Here is a 19,510-nt window from a genome sequence, read left to right as displayed (position 1 = left end):
ACAAGAAAGGACTTCAGTGGAGAGTTTTGGGAAAAACTTAACAATCACACCTTGGTGTTAATGTAAGTATATGGAGAGGTCAGGTAAGACACTCCATGAGTCCGTGAAAAAAAAGGAGACTGTTAAATCCTGTTAAAAATGGGATTACTGTAAATCCTCAGACACTGCTGTTCTAAAATTTTTGAGAGGGAGGAATTTGAAGAAAAGTCCTTGACTCTGAGCTTCCACTGCCAGGGGCACAGGTTTGATTCCTCGTTGGGGAATCCCTCATGCTGAATACGGCGGAAAAAAAAAAAAAAACCTTAAGAAAAGTCCTTGAGGAAAAACGAATCCTATCTTGCCAACAGATCTCTCCCTTCGTAAAATCTGAGCTAAAACAGGACCCATGTGAAGGCTGGGAGCTGTGAGACGGTGCTAAGTTTTATTCTGAGTCCTAAATTGTTTTACTGATAGTAATTTTAAATGTCCCTAGAATCTAGTTGTTAGCCCTAGCACCTAAACCAAGAATGGGGGGCTGAGATTAACTGTGGGGAAGTAATACTCATTCCTTCTTTATTAATATCTAAAATAATATCATTTATTAGGCATTATGTGTCAGGCATTTTGTCATAATAATGCTAGGAGGTAGGTGCTATTATCATTAGCATTTTTCATTGGTAAAAACTGAGGTTCAGAGAGGTGAAGTATCTGCTCAAGGTCACACAGCCAGTAGCAGTGGCAGAGCTGGAATTGTACCCTGTCACGGTCTCTAGAGTCTTAATCTTGATGCTACCGTGCTAGGTTCTTTGAATATGTATGTGTGTATGTTTGTGTGCATTGAGGTGGGGGAACAAAGTTATTCAAAATGCTTTCTCTTACAAAGCTTACAATGTATGTCCTCAGAAATGTATACTGTACTAAGTCTAGGAGGTTGGTGCCAATAGGTACAGTGTAATAAAGCGGATGATTAAGTTGGTTTTAGAGGATGGGTGACTGGTAACACGGCCCTAGGAGGGCGTGAGCACACACAGATGTACAAAAAGAAAACGAAGAGGGCCCGAGTAACAAACTTGGGAAAATAAACGCCCAAATACAGAGGGACTTTGGAGAGAGGACCGAGGAGGTTTCAGAAACCCGGAACCTCCAAAATTGCTCAAGAAAGGCTGCACCAGCCCTGCAGTCGGTCAGGCTGTGAGGAAGGCCTGAGAAATGGAGGAAAGACCTAAGCTTTAGGGACCCGAGACTGTCTAGCAGCAGGTGGCGGGAGGGAGGGGGTCCCGTCACAGAGGCCGCCACTTCTCGGCCCCTCCCCCGCCTGCCCTTTCCTGGTGAAAGGCCCGATTCTCCGCTACCTACCCGCGTAGCACCTCCACTCCGAAAACGCGTAGTGTCCCGCCTCCCCCCCCCACCCCATTTTTAACTCCTCTCTGCCAAACCTCGACATCAAGGAGAGCTTTGACTGGTCCGCTGTGCCCCACGGCCAGCCAATCAGCAGCTTGTTACCAAGGTGGGGGCTTCCCAGAGGGGGCGGAGGCTGCGGCACTACCCAGTTGCCAAACTAGGAAAACGAACTAGCTAGCGCGTTTGGTCGCGTTTCAAGGTCCCAGACAGCTTCTCCGTAGGGACTGAGGGACGTGGATGATTGGCCGGGGGCTCCTCCCTCTGCCCACATCCGGGAGGGAGGGAGCCAAACACCTGCCTGCCCTCACGCCCCCAGCCTCTCCGTAGCACCACCCTTGCGGTGCACGTCTGAGGGCGGGCGGCCCGCGCGGGATCATCCTCGGCTGTCCCCGACTGAAAGCGGTCGCCGTTGCCTCCCAGGCGTGTTGAGGACGGGAGAACTGCCTCGCTGGAAGGTGCAGAAAACAAGCCCACCTCACACGTTTGAGGCCGGCCAGACTGAGAAGTGAAGACAGGCTGAGATGCTGTATTGCACTGTGTGCCCCACAGTGACCAAGTGACCAGTTCATTCCACATGACGTTGTGGCCTGGGCGGGGCTAGAGTAGGGAAAGCCCCAAGAAGCAGAAGAATCAAATCTCAAGTCCCTTAACCCCTTTGAATTGGTCATCCCATCAGTAAAACAGGGCTAACAGTAATGCCTAAACTGCCACAAAGCAAGGGTCTGGACCAGAGGGTTTCAGAGCCCCAGGTCCTGGAGCTGTTCGCTCGCCCTGGTGAAGGTGGAAGAGGGATGCAGGTGGGAAAGGGGGGCTACCCGAACAGGACTACTATTTTTGGAACAGCAAAGACCACATTTCCAACCGTAGCTCATTACAAATGGGAGAGAGGATGGAGGCAAATCTACACCCTTACCAAATTCCCCTTTGGCCTTGTACCCAATTCCCAAATTCCCTGTTTCTCTCAGTTTCCATTGTGTAGCCTATATAAATGCCTCCTGATCTGGTAATGGTAATGACAATAATATTTAATAACATTTATTGTGTCCTTACAAAGAGCCAGACACTCTTCTAAGCGCTTCACCTATATTAATCCCCTCAAGAATACTGAGTGGGAGCAATTTTTTATCCTCATTTTAAAGATGAGAAAATTGAGGCATTGAACAATTAAATAACTTACCTGTGGTCGCAGAGCTTGTACATGGCAGAGCTGAATTCAAATTGAATCTGACTAGTATGTTTCTACCTAGGGACCTAGGGCCCCTGTGCTCCTGGGCGCACAGACTGCTTTTTGAAGCACCCTGTGCCCCCAAGAGCAGGACCTCCAATTATTTGCTTTCTCATTATTTCCACAGACTCAGTGTACGGTCTCATCTTATAAAATGAAACTAGATAAAATGGTGAATTTTATGTTGCAGAAGTTTTACCACAAGTAGAAAGAAAGAAAGAAAAGAAAGAAGGAAGGAAAGAAAGAAAAAAGAAAGAAAGAAAGAAAGAAAGAGAAAGAAAGAAAGAAAGAAAGGAAGGAAAAAAGAAAGAAAGAAAGAAAGAAAGAAAGAAAGAAGAAAGAAAGAAAGAGGAAGGGAGGGAGTGAGGGAGGGAGGAAGAGAAAATCCTCCTATCCGTCTGCCCAGTTCAGGTCACCATTGAACCAACCTGGAACATCCCTAAATGCCAGAAGAGAAGGGGTAATCCCCTAAACTTAACAGTTTTGTTGTGTGTTTCCAAAATGGTTCCCTCTCAGGGCAGATACGAATTTAAAAGTTGGGGAGTGGTGGGCAGGAGTACAGAAAGGAGAAGCCGAGAGCCTGCTCACAGCTGGTGTAGGCAGACTATCCACAGGGCGTGCTTGGGTCTAGAGGGCAATCTCTGTTTCACTTCCCCTCCCCCATTCTCTTACTCCCTGAACCCTGACCTCTAGCTCAGTCCTCCCTCCCTCCCCCACCCCCACCCTCACCCATCCTGCACCCAGGTTCCCAGCAACTTGGGCACACCATCTGCCTATCCTCCCCCTTCCCCAGGGTCTTAGCTCCTTTTAGTGAGCCCTTTAAATAATTAAATGCCCAAAGCCTCCCACACACTGATCCCAGCTCCTGGCCCGGGGTGTTATTCAAAGACCAGGAGCTGGGCTGGAGAGCTGCCAACCCCGACGTCTCAATTCAGCTCCTTTTTTTCCCTGCTCAGCTGCTGGGTGGTTAATGGGCCTTTCCCTCCCGCTTTGGCCCCTCTGCCCGCCAGCCTAGTACGCAGAAACCAAACAAAAAGAAAAACGCTGTGAGGGACTGATGGGGGTGGGGAGGGAGGAAGACACCAGACCCACCTCCAACTGGGAAAGGGATGGGGACAGAGGGGGCACAGAAAGGGACAGAGCAGCTTTCCCTGCTCCCCATCCCTGCAGAGGAGCTGGGGCCACTCCCTCTAACCCTGGGGAGCTGTTTGGCCGAAGGGGGAGGGGGAGGGGTGTGACCAGGAGAGAGGGCTGGAGGCTGTCAATCACTTGGGTGTTTGGGGGCTTAGGCAGCTTCCTCATGCAAATCACCCTAGTGAATCACTGAAAGTTTGGTCCAGACACAAAGAAGCTGCTTCTCTCACCCGCCGCCTCTCTTCACTGCACTACAGCAACCCCACCCCTAGCCAACCAAACAAAAGGCCCGAGCCCAGCGGTGCGTGAAGGAGTGAATGGGCGAGACCATCCCTGGTGACGTCCCACCAGACAGATGGCAACAGTTGCCCCACACCAGTTTCAAGCCTCCTTTCATCCTTCTGCCAGTCATAAAGAACAGCCTCCATCCCTCCAGAGTCCATCAGCTACTCAGAGCCCACCCAAAGACAGAATGGGGGTGGGGGGGGGCTGCCTGGGAGCTGGAGGTGAGAGGGGAATGACATTGGACGTTTGGCTGGAAAAGAAAAGGGTTGTTCAAAGTGCTGGCACTGGGGCCAGCCTGCCCATCTGTTTCCCTCTGGGGAGGCTCTGCCCCCACACTCCTCCTCGGCTTCTGTCCAGCTCTGTGCAGAGCCAGAATCCCTGGGAAGGGAGACCTCAATTTGGGGCAACAATGTTACACTGTGGTAGCTTGGGGTATTGTGCTTTGAAGGCTTTCGTTCTGTAAAACTCCCTTGACTGGGCATTGTTTTGCCTCTCAAATAATAGGGTTAAATAGAAAAATCTAAGACCTATCAGGTGGAGAACAGTGGGATCTGGCACTCTGCCATTAAATAATGAATTTTGAGTTGTTCTAGAATAGGATTCTATCAAAACAACCCATGTGTGCTTTCAAACATTAAGAGGCTAGGTGGAAAGAAATGGACCAGGAATCAGGAGACCTGGCTTCCATGCTCAGCTTACCATCTGCTTGCTGTATAATTCTGGGCAAGTCATCTAGCCTGTCTGAGCCTCAGTTTCCTCTCCATAAATGGTAAAATCACCCGCCACCTCTACCTCCCAGCATAGTAGAGAGTAAGCTGGTGTGCAATCCAGTGCTCTATAAACAGGACAGGCTGTGCAATAGGAGGTTTTCTCTTCTTTTCTTTTCTTTTTTGGTGGAATCTTAGTTCTCCAACCAGGGATCAAACCCGTGCCCCCAGCAGTGGAAGCATGGAGTCTTAACCACTGGTCCCCCAGGCAAGTCCCCCATGGAGGCTTTGCTTTCAGCTTGCCCACAGTCATAACTCCCAGGAGGTGGAGTGTTGAAACATTTTTCAGAGTGCTTCACATCTATTATTTCATGAGGCAATTGAGACCAGAAAGGTCTAGGGCAATGCAAAGATCTTTTTTAAAGAGTAGAGGTGAAGGCTCCCCTGGCCCCCTAATCTCCTGAATCTCCGATTTTTGTCTCCTTCTCGCTCCACCCTCCAACATCAGTCCAGTCTGTTTTGGGAGGATTAATGGGAGCTCTAGGTTAAGGTGCTAAAAGATCTCGATAAATTCAGAATAAAAGGGAATCATTCCCTATGTCTTAAAACAGTAAAAAGGTATCGCATATGCAAAGTTATGATTCTGAGGCCACAGGTCTGCATTCTTCGGGGCTGAATGCCCCCGGTTGCTCTTTCTGCAGAAGAACTGAGCTGTGGTGCTGGGGGTGAGGGGTGAGGGGTGGGAGTGGGCAGAGTTGCTCAGAGCTTAGGGAACACACAGCTCACCACTCTCCTCCTACCTGGCTCCATGCCCTGCTCCTCCACCCACCCACCGGACCTCCTGTTGTTTGAGCTGGCCAAGGTGCCTGTGCTCAGAGCTGTTTGGGCACAAGATAATAAAGGCATTTCTCAAAACAGCTCTCTTTCCCGATCCTTGCTTGAACTAACCTCACCCATCTCTAATCATTTCCATTTGTCTAGCAACTGTCTAAGCACTTATTTATGTAGAATGTATCATTCTATGTAGTTCCATTAATTTGTATTTAATCACATATCAGTGTTTTATGTACCGGCATTTATGATTATCCCATCAACATCTTTGGACTGACAACACACTGAGGACAAAAACTCTCGCCTCTGCCCACCCCCCCACACTGTGCTTCTCACAAGGACCCGTCTCTGGACATAAGAGAGCCCTTACTCCAGGACACATTGCCTGCCTGCCAAACTGAAAACTCAAAACCATAAAAATGTCCTTTAAGCTGCACGTGCAGCTGGCTCCGTGCTAGAGCCCAGATACAGACCCTGGACTCCAAGACCTGTGTCGACCCACTTCAATCCCTCATATTCAAATAACACTATAATCTTAACAAGTGGTTTTACATTGTGTTCCGCCCTCCTGGGTATCTTTGAAGCTCATCTCAGGACACAGTCAGTGTTCCTTTCTTTTCTCTCCCACCTGGGAGGTGCCATGGGAAAAGTCATGGGAAAAACCTATTGGCGACTATGACAGGGAGATTATTTTCCTTTTGCAAAAACAAGAGAAGCCACTGAGACCTAAGCCTCTACCCTGAGCAGGTCCTAGTAAGAAAGGAAGTGGGTCACAATGAGCACAAGGAGTTCCTGTGTTTTGCACAAGAGCTGGGAAGTCAGCAGCTGAGGATGAAGCAATCCATCTGGCTGGTTGGTCTCTATTGGATCAGGATTTCTCCATCTGGAAAGAGGCAAAGGGCAAAGGAGAGAGAGAGATAGAGAGAGAGAGAGAGAGCCCTATGGGGTTGGGGGGAGTCCACTGAAGTGTATAGACTAGACTGCTTGGTTCCCCAGCCCTTCTTGCTCTCAGTTTCATACCCAGGTACTGCATTAAACCCAGAAGCTACAGTGGGTATTGAGAAATACCAGAGGTGATCTCTAGAGCCTTCAAATTGAAATATGACATAAAAAGAAAGCAATTCAAGGAAGACATACACAAATAAAAGATCATATACATGAATAAGCGAGGGAACAGCAACTTCTTCCTATAAAAGTTTAGAGGGTTGTTATAAAATCAGTCAAGGCTAGGATAAGTATCAGGAGTTCAGAGGACAGGCAATCTGAGTTTGGACATAAAATATACGTAAGATTGAGATTCCAGACTTCTTAACTGTTTTTTGACCACCTGCAATGTGAACTGTGGCTTGGTGTAAAAGTTCCTGGAATCTAGAAGACCAGAGGGCTAAGGGTGACAGGGGGAATTAGAAGAAACCCTGGATCCAGTTTTGCCTTAGTTTTTCTTTCTTTCTTTTCCCCCTCTGTTTATTCAGTCAGTCCTGGATTTGACCCGACCCTGTCACTTACTAGCAGTACGCCTGTAGGTAATTTGCTTCACCTTCCCTGAGTCTTAGTCTCTTCATCTATAGTCTAAGGGTAATAATATCAACCCATGGAGTTAATCTGAGAATTTAATGATATTATACGCATGGCGAATGCTCACTAGTGCCATTTATTATTGTGTTATTCTGTTAACCCATTGCAAACACCAAGACAGAAAAGGATTAAGGAGGTAACATTCCCATTCATTCATTTACACTATTGTTGAGAACCTACTGTATGCCAGGCCCCATGCAAGCACTGGAGATACAATGTAACATCAAGATATGCAGCCCAGCTCCCAGAGCCAACAGCCTCCCAGGGAGACATAAATAAAATAATCATCCAGATGAGTGGATCACTTCAACTAAAATGGAGAAACTTGAACCGCAAATACTACCCTACCTTCCTGGGAAGAGTGGCCAGGGAGAAACCCAAGACAGCGTTTGTCTTTGCACCAACTGTCTGGGGTTGGGGAGGTTTGGTGAAGATGGGGTGTATAGTCGCTTCAGCTCTGAGGTAAGAAAACGGAGGCTTTGTCAAGACGGCCCCTTCCACTCTCAGCCTTTGCCTTGAGAAGCAATGCACTCCACTTTATGGCAGGTGAACGGTGGAGGGTGACCCAGCACCACCAGCCCTTGTCATGTTGGCGTTAGAGTCCAGGGCAACCAGGCCTTTGTGCTGAGGTCCCTGTGGTGACTCACACTTTAGACCTTGACCCTCTCCCCTGGGGAAAGGGGAATTAAGGTAGGAAGCTTCTAGACATTTCACTTGCGATATGACCCTCTGTTCTGACCCAGCTGAAGCCCCTGCCCTGCTCTGCCGAGAAAGCCTTCTTCCTCTCTGGGCCCAGTACTGTTTATACACTCTCAGAAAGGCAGGTATCAGGAGGCAGCTGGTGTTTGTGGTCAGTTCCCCCCAGATACAGGAGCTCCAGACCTACCCCCACACTGGCTGCCATTGGTTAATGGGAAGCCAAAACAGACTCCCACCCGCTGCCCTCAGCCACCCAGCCAGCAAACAAAGAGCTACAGGAAACACCTGGAGGAATGGGCAGCTGGCAAGGGGACGCTCTGCCCAGGAGAAGAAAGGGCTTTCAGGATTAGTTAGGCCAGCGAGGAGCTGGGGGAGGGGCTTGGCTGCTTGATTGCCTTCTCTGGGTACCCAGCAGCGGCAGAGAACTAACAGCTGAGTTGCTCAAATGCACTGTCACTCCCCCCACCCAACCACACACACACAGAGGAAAGGGATCATCCCCCTCCGGCACCAGCTTCCCTAGAGCCAGGACAAGAAGGCTCATTAAGGAAAGACTCCTGAGAGGGCTTGTGCCTCTGCCCCTCTCCTTCCTTCCGTGGCCTCCTCACCCTCAGCCAGAAAGCTTAATCCTCTTCAGACCATGTAAATTTAAAGCCATGGTATAAGCATGAAGACAGAATCCTTAAATGATGCATCAGCCTATGGTATGTGAAAGCATTTTTCCAACAATAAGTCTCCATTTATTTCCAAACTTATTTATCCAGACCTGCATTCATATCTGCCTACTCATTGCTTATTATTTCAAGTTGTTGTGGTTCCAGTTGTGTGGAACAGATTTGACTGAAAAGATCAAATGAAGTCCTACCATCAGTATCCACCTAAGAACAAATTTGCTGGTGTGTAGACCATGTGCTGGGAACTGTGATATCTGCAGGGGGACTCAGCTCACAGGGCTCCCTCACCCGCTCTTAGGAAACTCCCAAAGTGGGCAATTTCCTTTTTAGGTCCTGAATGGGAGGGAGGATGTTAGGAGAGGGCAGTGAGGAGAGGGCACTTGCCCCACAGTCACCTGTGGGCACATCCTTTCATTCAACCGCCAGTGTACTCAGTGTACTAAGACTGTCTCATGCCAAGTTGTGCATGGCACATGGGGGTATAAAAAGAAATAGAACACAATGGTTCCTCCTGTGGAGGTGTATATGGTAACAGTTGGAGAGGGGATGCAAGCTTGCAAAGCCACCAGACCTCAACCAAAAGCAAAACATGAAGATGTGCTGACTCTTTGTTATGAAAGTGTAAACAGTAATAAATGACATGTATATATATATCATTAAGAGGCTCTAGAGTAAGAAATGTGTTATAAAAGTGCAAGCAGTTTTAAACCATATGTACAAACATTGAAAAGCCCTGAGGTAAGAATGTTTTTAAAGAGGACTAGCAGGATTATTCAGGAAAAGTATCCTGAAGAGGCAACAGGGGAAGGAAAAAACTCTAGAGAGTCATGTAGGTTTTTTTGGTGGTTTTTTGTTTTTTAAAGCTTTATTTATTTATTTATTGGCTGCGTCAGGTCTTAGTTGCAGCACAAGGGATCTTTCGTTGTAGCGCGTGGGTTCTTCATTGCAGCACACGGGCTTCTCTTGAGCTGTGGCATGAAGACTCCAGAACGCAGTAGTTGCAGCGCTTGGGCTTAGTTGCCCCGCGGCACATGGGATCTCAGTTCCCTGACCAGGGATCGAACCCGTGTCCCCTGCATTGCAAGATGGATTTTCAACCACTGGACCACCAGGGAAGTCCCAAGAGTCACATTGATTTTAAATTTGTTTCCACTACCTCTCCCTCTAGTTACTGGTGCTTTGCTTTCTTCATCTGTGAACTTGAGGTAACAATATCTCACAGTGTGCTGTGGACATTACAAGAGACATTCTGTGTGTAAGGTACCAGGCAGAGTATCTGGCAATTGTGGGTGCTCAGCACATGGTTAAGTGCTCATGTCCTAGAAGGAAGTGTGTCAAAGTCTTTTACAAGCAGTTTTGGGCCGTGATAATTGTCGGAGTAGAGAAACTTGCAAATGTGGACGTGGCTGCAAGGAAAGGTGAGCAGGTAAGAATTGACAAGGTGAGGGGTCCTGGTGCAGATAGGCCATTGCACAGAGTATTTGAGGTTGGAAAGACTGGGAGAGCCTTATATTCCCATTTTAGGGATTCAGAGTGAAAAAGAAAGGCAGCAGGAAGGGAATGGCACAATGAAAATAGTTTGCACTTGCCCCGGGCTGCTGGGCAGGCCAGGTAGTAGAGCAGGTAGAAGGCTGTTGTTTTATTTCAAGTGTGACAGGGGCCCGACTAGAACTCTGTGCTGGCCTAAATGGGACAGAAGAATCAGAGATTTTCCTGTTCCATCTGGAAATGGAAATGGAATGGTGAGAGGTGATTTAGCATAAGTGACTCATTTTACAGATGAGAAAACCAAGACTCAGAAGGTGGACGTGACCAGTCTAAGTTGTCAAAGACATCTATTACTAGCTATTTTCAGACCTGAAGCTAGGGCCCCTATTTCCCAACTCCTAAACCTAGAGTTATTTCCACCACCTCATAGCTGGCTTCACAAGTAAACATTGGGAAGAGAATTTCTGTAGACAGCATCAGTGTTCAGGAGCTATGGACCCTATTCTCTCTCCTGCCACCTTGGAATTCCTTCCTGATGGCAGCCCAGGCTTTTCTTCTCCAGGTGATTACTTTCTGGGTAAACCCATTTAAGGAGTTCATTGTTAACTAAGGCTCTCCCATATTATGACTTAAAGTGTGTGTACGCCTCTTTAAGTGACATTTACATTTCAATGGCAGGTGGTTAAAGACCTAAGAGGCTGCTAGAGTCAAAGGATTGGTTTTTTTTTTTTTAAGAAGGTGCAATCACAGGTTGGTATTTTGAGCTGGGACTCCTCGTGGCAGACCCTGAATGGACTTGAGTTTTTCCTCCCATCCCTGATCTAAATCTCCTTGATCTGCTAGCCTCTACTCTTGGCCACTTTGACATTCATTCATTCAACCAGTATTCACTAACACCCACTAAGCACCAAACACTACTCAGATAAGGTCCCTGGCCTACATTCTAGCTGTAAACTCAGGGTTATAAGGACTAGGGTAGAGGAAAGAACTGAGTAACATGGGAACACTTGTCCCAGACTGGGAAGGGGAAATGTCACAGAAAAGTTGCCTGGAAGAGATGCTCTAAATCTTCAGAGGCAAGAGTTAACCAGATGAAGTGGGTGGGTAAGAGAGGGGCAGAGCATCCCTGAGTAAAGGTCCAGAGGCCACAGTCCCAGGCACAGGCTAATGGACACCAGTTGAGGGAAGGGAGAGCTGCTTCTAGTCCAGTCCTTGGAGGGGGAAGAGGCCTCAGGTGTGCCCTTGGTTCTATTAGGGGTGTTACTTCCTAAAGATCATGGCCATGGTGACAGCCAGCCACTGATGTCCTCAATGCAGAGCCTCGCTGTGAGTATGGGGGATGGGGTCAGAAACCTCTACATCCCCACTCCTCGGGGCATCATAGGTCACAAACTGGCAGCCTAGGCTGATATGCACTTTAAAAAAATAGCTTAACACTTTAAAAAAATTAGTTGCCATCTTTAGAATTCAGGGAGATGTCAAATAGAAGTCTGCATTTCAGGTTTCTCTTGAAAAATTACAATATCTGGTATAGAGCTAATGAGTGGGGTCCTTTTCAGACAAGGCTTGAGCTGGCTCTCCAAGTTCATTGTAGCCTCTGTCTAGCTATCCTCATTCATTGACTGTCTGGCCTTACCCTCACCCCTGCTACCCACCAAATTTTAAAGGAGCTCTCCCTGCTGGTATATAAAGTAGTCCTTTGTCCAACCTGCCCAGCTATAACCTCCTCTTATCTGATGTGCTCTGGGCAGCCTGTCAGGTTTACTGAACCAGGGTTGGATTAAGGCCGCCCTTGTTTATGGCAATGAGGGTGGGGAGTGGAAGAGCCAGACTTCAGCTGGGAACAAAATGTCTTGGAGCTGGTGGGAGCTCAGAGAACCAGGTTTCTCTCAATCCAAGGGAAAGGACTGGCTGCACATCTGGGGTACACTTGTTTGTATAAGATCATTGTTATCCAGGGCCCTGGTAGCCTTTTAGACTAAGCTCAAATGGTTTTTTGTTTTGTTTTGTTTTGTTTTGTTTTTGCCAGCTCTGCAAAGAAATGGTGCAGAGAGAAAGCCAGAACTCTCCGGAACTCATTACCCTTCCCCATCTCCCCATTTCTCTCTCTTCTGGGAAGGGAGAGCAGATGGGTGTGATTCCACAGATGGGCAGGATGGAGGTAAGCAAAGTTGTTATTGGAAAATCCCTTTCCCCACCCACTTGGTGTGTGAATGAGCACGTAGCCGGTTTGGTTAATCTCCACAAGCAGAACATGAAGCCAACAGGTCAAAACTGCTCGGTGGTCAATGAGATCAGATGTCTGGAAAGGACACTGTCCATTTCAGCAAGAATGACAAAGGTCAGACATCAGTTCATTCATTTATTTATCAGGTACTTATATAGGCTTCTTGGTGTTAACTGTAGCTGCTCTTGGAGGCCCAGTAGAAATTTAATTTAATAATGGTTTCCTTCCAGTTATCAGAATGTCAGAGTGTCCTTATTCGTCTCAGGACCAGTTCAGAGCCCATGAAGAGATGAGGTTAATTTCTACTTAAAACTACAGTTCTCATTTATTTAGTACTCAAGTGTGCAAAGCACTATTCTAAGTAGAATATGGATCTCATTTAATCCTCATACCATTTTGAGATAGGTTCTATTCTTAATCCCATTTTACAAATGGGGAAATGGAGGCCTGGTGAAGTAATCTGCCCCAGGTTTCACAGCCAGTAGGTAGGTGGTAGAGCTGAGATTAGACCTCCAGGCAGCCTGACACCAGGGCCTGAGCTCCTGACCTCTTTGCAGCACTGTCTCACTAGACCTGGAAATTGAAACCTTATCAGGCAGGAGTCTGAGCCAAACAAGGGAAGATTATTACAGACTTCACTTCCCAGTCCAAATGAACTTTCAGTTCAACTAACTGAAAATATGATAATAATTGTTCTAATTTGCTCTCCAGTAATTGCTAGGATAATGGAGATGATTTAGAACCAGAAGCTGAAGAAAGGAACAGAGTTCATCTAATCCACCCCCTAATTTCTGAGACAGGAAACTTTCAGGGTTTATATGAACTCACATAGCTAGTTAGGAAGAAGAACCTGGACCACAGCCCATAGATTCTATCCCCCGCCCCCCCACCCCACCCCAGCCCAGAACTCTTTCTATTGCACCACTCTTTGTTGGGCTGGGTGCCAGCACTGGCTCGGAAGCCAGGAGTCCTCACTATCTTTCCGGACCACAGGCTACTCGAGGAACAGATGTCAGCCTCACAGAAGTGGGTTTCTTCCCCCGGGGCTCGTTTGTTGCAGCATCAAGGACTTCCCCACCCAAACCTCCTTATCAGGAGCCAGGATGGGCTCTTAATCTGCAGCTCCCAGGGCCTTGTCTACACTCTTTGGGGTGGTGCTTATCATCCAGAAACAGCTGACCAAGCACAGGTCTCCCAGGCTGGCACTGTTTACCAAGTGGGGAAGCTGGGAGCAGAATGGACCAACAAATGCCCAGTCCCTGAACACATAAAAGCCACCAACTGCAATTCCTCAAGCAATTCTTGTCTACAGCCCCTATTCCCTCACCTGGCTAAGGGGTACTCTCCACTCCTATTGACATTGGTCAGATCTAAAGTAAATAACAAACTGCTTGATCACAGAACCCTCTTATTTAAATTGAGGGACTATTAGTTCTACCTAGAGCCATGAGAAACCTCAAGATCAATCTGCCATTCTGTGGTTTACCTGGCTTGGAAACAGAGGTGGGTGACGGTGTCCCCTTAACCCCCAGACAACCCTCCCTGAATTTCAGGCCTTTGACTAAACAATGAAATATCCTTCATGAGAGAAGCCTGTTAGGAAACAAGAAGTTAGATGCTGATTTTGTACTGAATAAGAGAAGAGTACACCAGGATGGCAAAAATTCGACCCTAACCTCATTTGTTAAGGACCTAGGTAGGTCCTTAACAAATGAGTACCTAGGACATTTGTGTTAGAAGCTAGACATGAAAATGGGACCATTATTTTAAACAACTCCTTGACACAAGTGGGTCCCTAACCAATTCTATTTGTGATACAGATGAGCTAGCTTCCCTGACCCCCATCTCCTGGCTCACCTACCCTCCCAGTATATCACACACAGACTCCCAGGCCGACCTCCCACCTAAGACACCTAGGTCAAACTGCATGTTTGTTGATGAGGGTCATGGAGGTATGAAATGAAGTGTGTGTGTGTGTGTGTGTGTGTGTGTGTGTGTGTGTGTGTGTGTAGGGTGGTGCCACTGCTCATGAGACAACATGTTTACAATTTAGTTTAAGTATAGCCCACGTACAGCCAAGAAAAAAGATAGCCCAGGTCAAAAATGTACTTGTGACCTTAGTACAAACTGCGGAGCTAGCAAGTGAAGTGGGGGTGGGGAAGCCTGTTTCAAAACCTCATGGGCAGAACCCTAGAGTCAGGGATGAGAAAGGGTGTTTCTATGTCCTTGCATAGATCCTATCTACATAGCCAGAGTTATAAAGGGTAACAGACCTATGCTCTTGGTGTTTGCTGTCAGAAGCAGCTCCTTTTTAGCTAACTGGTAACATTGGCCTTCTGTCACATGTTCAGCTCCAGTGCCTGTATCCTGAGGCCCAATTGCTCTTGTATAATAAGAATGGTGGTTGTCAAGTGGGAGCCCCAAAGATGACAAGAGAGCTTGACCAGGAATTTCAAAAAATTCTGCCCCAACCTGGAAAGGGGTTCAGTGTCCTCTGTTAACCATCCCAGTCTGTGAGCGGGCTGTGAGTCTTAATCATTTTTAATAATTTTAGTACCTAGCACATACAATAAATGCTTGCAGAATGAACTAATGAGTAAGGCGGAGGAAGAAGAGGATGCATAAGATGAGCCCTGGCTAGACTGAGGAATGCTCAGACTAGAACACTGGCCCATCTAGCATTTTCACAGGGAAGTTAGAATATGCATTAAAGAAGGGAAGTAAGGAGCTATCTCCCAGGAAAGAGGGGATGCTTGGAAATGTCCCTACCACCTACGCGATAGGTCTGCTGAATCCAACTGAAGAGAAATACTATGAGGCACAAAGGATTTGCTTCTGAGGGAAATGCAAATTAGTGATGTGGGAATTTTATCTTCTCTATACCACACGACTTCATCTGCTACACTTTTATTAAAGAAACCAAAAAAAAGTGTACATTTGTCCATAAAGCTGTACATTCTTCCATATAAAAACACTATTATACAATTAGTAACCTTTGTGTTTTCTGTCAGAATAGCTTACAAACGTACTATTTATTTTTACTTAATGGGAGAGACAGGCCTGCTCAACAGTCCAGCTCTGGGTGTTTTGTTGTTTTTAAAGTGAACGTGAAAAAGAAGAGAGAAAAGATTAAGAATGAGACCATGAGGCTGCTTATAAAAAGGCAGGGACCTGTTTGCAGACAAGATGCAACAACAATCTGCAGTGATTCACAGCTTTGTTTCAACCCACAGACCGGAAAATTAGCTCTTGGGTCTACTGGCCTGAAGTTAACTTTAAAGCAATAAGGACTGGAAAAAGGATCTGGGAAGGTACTCGGGATCTGGAAAGTTGAAGAGGCAGTACTGGCAGGAATGGGTAGGGGAGTGTTTGGTAACTAGCACCCTTGAGTCAGAATCGAGTGTTTAAGAAATGCAGGAAAGGGGACTGGCAGTGGGGAGAAAGTTTCCTCACTAAAGGCAACAGCAGGAGGGTAGCCAGGTTGACCAGATGTTCTAGCTACATCCTTCTTAAGGTGATTCAGGTTTGGGAAACTCAAGGCCTTCTGAGGATCCCTCAGTAATGTCACCGAGAAACTGAAGGAAGGAGATTTCTTCCCTGTGTAATTTTCCATTTTTCTCCAACCCAGAACAGTAAGTATTGCACAAGTCTATAGACAAATTTGGATTGTACTGAGAGAGACAGTAGCCTCTCCCACAGGTGGTCTGAGCACCAGGGAGAAAAAACACTGCCCAAGGTTTGGCTTTCAGTGTCAGCCCTACAAGAATACCAAGTAGTCCTGCAGAACTTGGGGCATTCTCCCATTCAGCCAAGGAATATCTACAAGGCTAAGCATCCAGCCATAGTCCTGAGGACAGAGGGAGAAATGGTTCCTTAAGCCCACCAGGGCACCAGGAGGTTGTGAGAGCCAGTTCTCCTCCAGATCCTCCTGGGACCCAGGAGGCCATATTGCACAGTGACTGAGAACTCTTGTCCTAGAAAATAGGGTAGCTCCATGACCCAACCAGAAGGGGAGAGGAGCGGTGGGGGGGCAGTTAGAGAGGAGTGTTGTGCTTTTAAAAAGAAGGCAGTATTCAGGGACCTGAAGTTCCCTGTAGCTTTTGAGCCACCTCTCAAAGGGATAATGGCAGCATCATGAGGACTTCTGTCTGGTTACAAAAGAAGGGTTTTGGCCAAAAAATATCCCAGTGGATACTCTATGGTTCCCAAAATTCCATTGCAAATCAACCCCAAGGTATTTGCCACACATACTCACACATAGAGCAGCTCATAGCAAGGCAAAGGTTTTGTGCAGAGTGCCCTTCTCTCCCAACTCCAATAAACCTCAACCCCTGCCTCACTCCCCTGACTCCCAAAACAAAAAGCTTTATATTCTTGGTGGGAAGCAACATCTACAGCCCCCTGAGAATAGAATTAGAAACAAGTCATGATTTCAAGAAAAGCTGCTCAGGACAGAAGGAATCAGGAGAGGCCTTTTCACTCTCTGCCTAGAATCTCATCAAAAATTGAAAGAGAAGATTAGGCAATATAGTATGATTTAAGTCCAGGCTTGAATGCCCCTGAGTTGAGTAAGAGAGGGGCCAGGGATGCAGGTGTCCTGGGTGAGAGGTTTGAACTCAGCCTCTCTTCTCTCCCCAGGGCAGATCCTGACCTCTCTCATTCACAGTTACTAACCTTGCTTGCTCCCTCTCACATCTTCCTGGGTTGCTAGCCAAGCTTCTCCCACCTCACCTTGGCCAGACCCATGCCCTCCCTGACCATTCCCCCTCCCATTCCAGACACTGCCTCCCAGACTCAAGCACGCAACAATTCTCTCCAAAGGCACCTGGGGAGGCCACTTCCAAGCAGCTCCCTTTAAGGATTTTTTTCTTAAAAAAATCTTTTGGTTTTTTTCCCCCCTTTTCTTAAAAAAAATAATATATATATATATAAATAACTCTTCACTTAAAATACAATTCCCCAGGTAGAGGTATGCAGTGGCCTGTTGTCACAGCAGAATGAGTACAGCAGAGCGCCGGGTGGGGTGGCGGGGGATCTAACTGGAGACTGCCATGATGTAGTTCTTTGAGGGGCTGCTCCTGCCCAGCATCATTTGGTTCTTGCAGGTGAGGAGCCCGTAGGAGGTGGCCACCGGGGCCTCCTCGTACAGGACGCAGATGGAGCCATCCTCCCCAATGCGGTAGGACACCTCGTAGGGGTCCACCCACAGGGTCAGCTCACTGGGCAGCAGCCGGTGCAGCTGAGGCTGGCTGAGTCCAATCTGGCTAGCCACTTTACTGATGATGGGGTCCATTTTGTGGTTGATTCGGATGCAGCGGTAGCCAGAGCCCTTGGATGGTTTTTCAGGAAACCAGTGGTGTTTGTAGTGCTCTGTGGAAACAGGACAAGGGGGATATGCACTGGTTAGAACAGTTGGGCCATGGATGCTACACAAGGGGGGTGGGGGTGATGGGATAGGAGAGGAAGGGACCTAGTGATTTTAAGTAAGCAACATGGTTTCTCATGAGTTTCAGGACCCTCCTGAAACCCTCCTGACACTGTAGCAGAAAAAAAAATTACGGGATCTGGAAAAACCCCTCCTTCCAGGACAAGGGTTTATGTGTATCGGGAGGGTGTCCCAGAGCTCTGGGTCAATCCTCTGTAGCCAGTATATTGCCTTTGGCACATCCCCAGTTTAAGGAGGAGGGGTGTGACTGGGGCTGGCATGTCCAGGCAGGGCCTCTGGGGACCTATGAGCTGAAGTTTCAAGGCCAAGAAGGCTGCCATTATTGTCGAACCCATGTCTCCCACCCTGTGCCTCAGTGGTTCCCTCTGCCTTGAAAAGTCAGAGGCCTGTCTCAGCGGGTAAGGGAGGCAAAACCGGGATGTTTGGGTGAAACATACGTTGTTCCTCAGAAGGCAGGATCTGTGTGGGCACGTTCAGAGATGGCTATTGCTGCCCAAGACCGCCGGCCAACCCGCTAGAAACCGCTGGGAGATGGGTCTCTTCCCCAGCCAGCGGCTGCTTGTATCTTGTCAACCTCCTCCGTCTCACACCGCACCGCCCTCAACCCCGACACACGCCCGCAGAGCGCACTTACTACGTACAAGGCTCTCTCTGTACCATAATAGGTGGCAGATGGCTAAGGGGGTGGGCAGAAAATACAAAGGGGGCCCGGATTCCAACTTCGACTGAGTGAACAGCAGACGCAGGCTCAGCGCAGCCCCGCGCGGCGGGAAGAACCACGGCTGGGACTCCAAGTTGTTGAGAAGGTTCAATTGCGCCTTCTTGTTCCATAAGGACCCCCCGGCCGGTCAGGCTTTGTTGCCTGCAGGGTCTCAGGGTCCACTGAGGGAGATGAGCTCGCACTCAGACCCGCAGGTACCCCCCCCTTCCGGGACATAAGCTGGGTACTCGGGATCGCACTCAGGTCTAGTGTTTGCGCCCGCGACAGCTTGGAGGGGAGCGCCCAACCAGAACAACCGCGGACCGAGACCCTAGAGCAGGGCCGAGGAGGAGGGACAGGACCCAGAGGAATGGGCGGAAGGTGGGGATGTGGGGGTGGGGGGAGGAGACTGCAGGCCGCCCCGGGAGCTGGAAGGAAACCGAGTCCCGGAGCTGCTCGAGTGGGGAGCCGTGCCCTAAGTGGAGAGGAAAGACGCCTCAGGCAGGGAGGGGGGCCGAACCCCGGTGTCAGGGTTCGACGGGCGCCAGGACCCTCCGCAATGTGCTCACCCGTCAGGGCTTCCTGGAGAGCCCCGCTGAAAACCTGAAGTCGCTGCTCGTTCACGCAGCCCCGGGTCCTCAGAAGGCTGGAGAGGAAACCCACAGCGGCGGCGATCTCCGGGAGCATGTCTGTTCTCTTCCCGGTCCAGCTGGCCTGGCTCATGTCGTGTGCAACTCTGGGAGCGGTGGCGGAGGCGGGGGTCAGAGAGAGGTCTCTGATGGGACGTGCCGAACCGTAAGCCTCCGCTCGCTCGCCAGTCGCGAGGGCTTTGCCCGGACTTTACCTGCTACACGCCTTTCATACTGTTGCGAGAGCCGGAGGAGCCGGCGGCGGAGTTCATTGGCCGCAGCCAGCGGATAGGGGCGGAGCCTGGCGTCCGCCCCGCCCCGCGCGCCATCGGTCTCAGTCCCGCCCCCACCTACCGCCACCTCCTCTGCGCTGAGGTCATCGCCCGCTGACGTCAGTGCTGGGAACAGTAGCTGAGCTTGCAGGCTGAGGGAAGCGGGAGGAGAAAGGGGTGGGGGGGCCCGAAGGCTCTCTGGGAAGGAGAGCGGCGCTTCAAGCTGGGGATTCTCTGA

General features: G+C 48.7%; 1 protein-coding gene across 1 annotated transcript; it reads right to left on the bottom strand.

Moving 5' to 3' along the window:
- Positions 1 to 15,125: 15,125 nt before the first annotated feature.
- On the bottom strand, positions 15,126 to 19,306 carry BTG2 (BTG anti-proliferation factor 2). The gene is made up of 2 exons (XM_079936967.1): positions 18,941 to 19,306; positions 15,126 to 17,595 (listed from the first exon to the last, which is right to left on the bottom strand). Exons 1-2 carry the CDS (start codon positions 19,092 to 19,094, stop codon positions 17,261 to 17,263), a joined length of 489 nt encoding a protein of 162 aa, XP_079793093.1. The 5' UTR covers positions 19,095 to 19,306; the 3' UTR covers positions 15,126 to 17,260.
- Between the last annotated feature and the right edge of the window lie 204 nt (positions 19,307 to 19,510).

Source organism: Stenella coeruleoalba, assembly GCF_951394435.1.
Source record: "Stenella coeruleoalba genome assembly, chromosome: 1".
In the NCBI taxonomy this organism is placed as follows: domain Eukaryota; kingdom Metazoa; phylum Chordata; class Mammalia; order Artiodactyla; family Delphinidae; genus Stenella; species Stenella coeruleoalba.
This window is presented reverse-complemented; position numbering and strand designations above follow the sequence as displayed.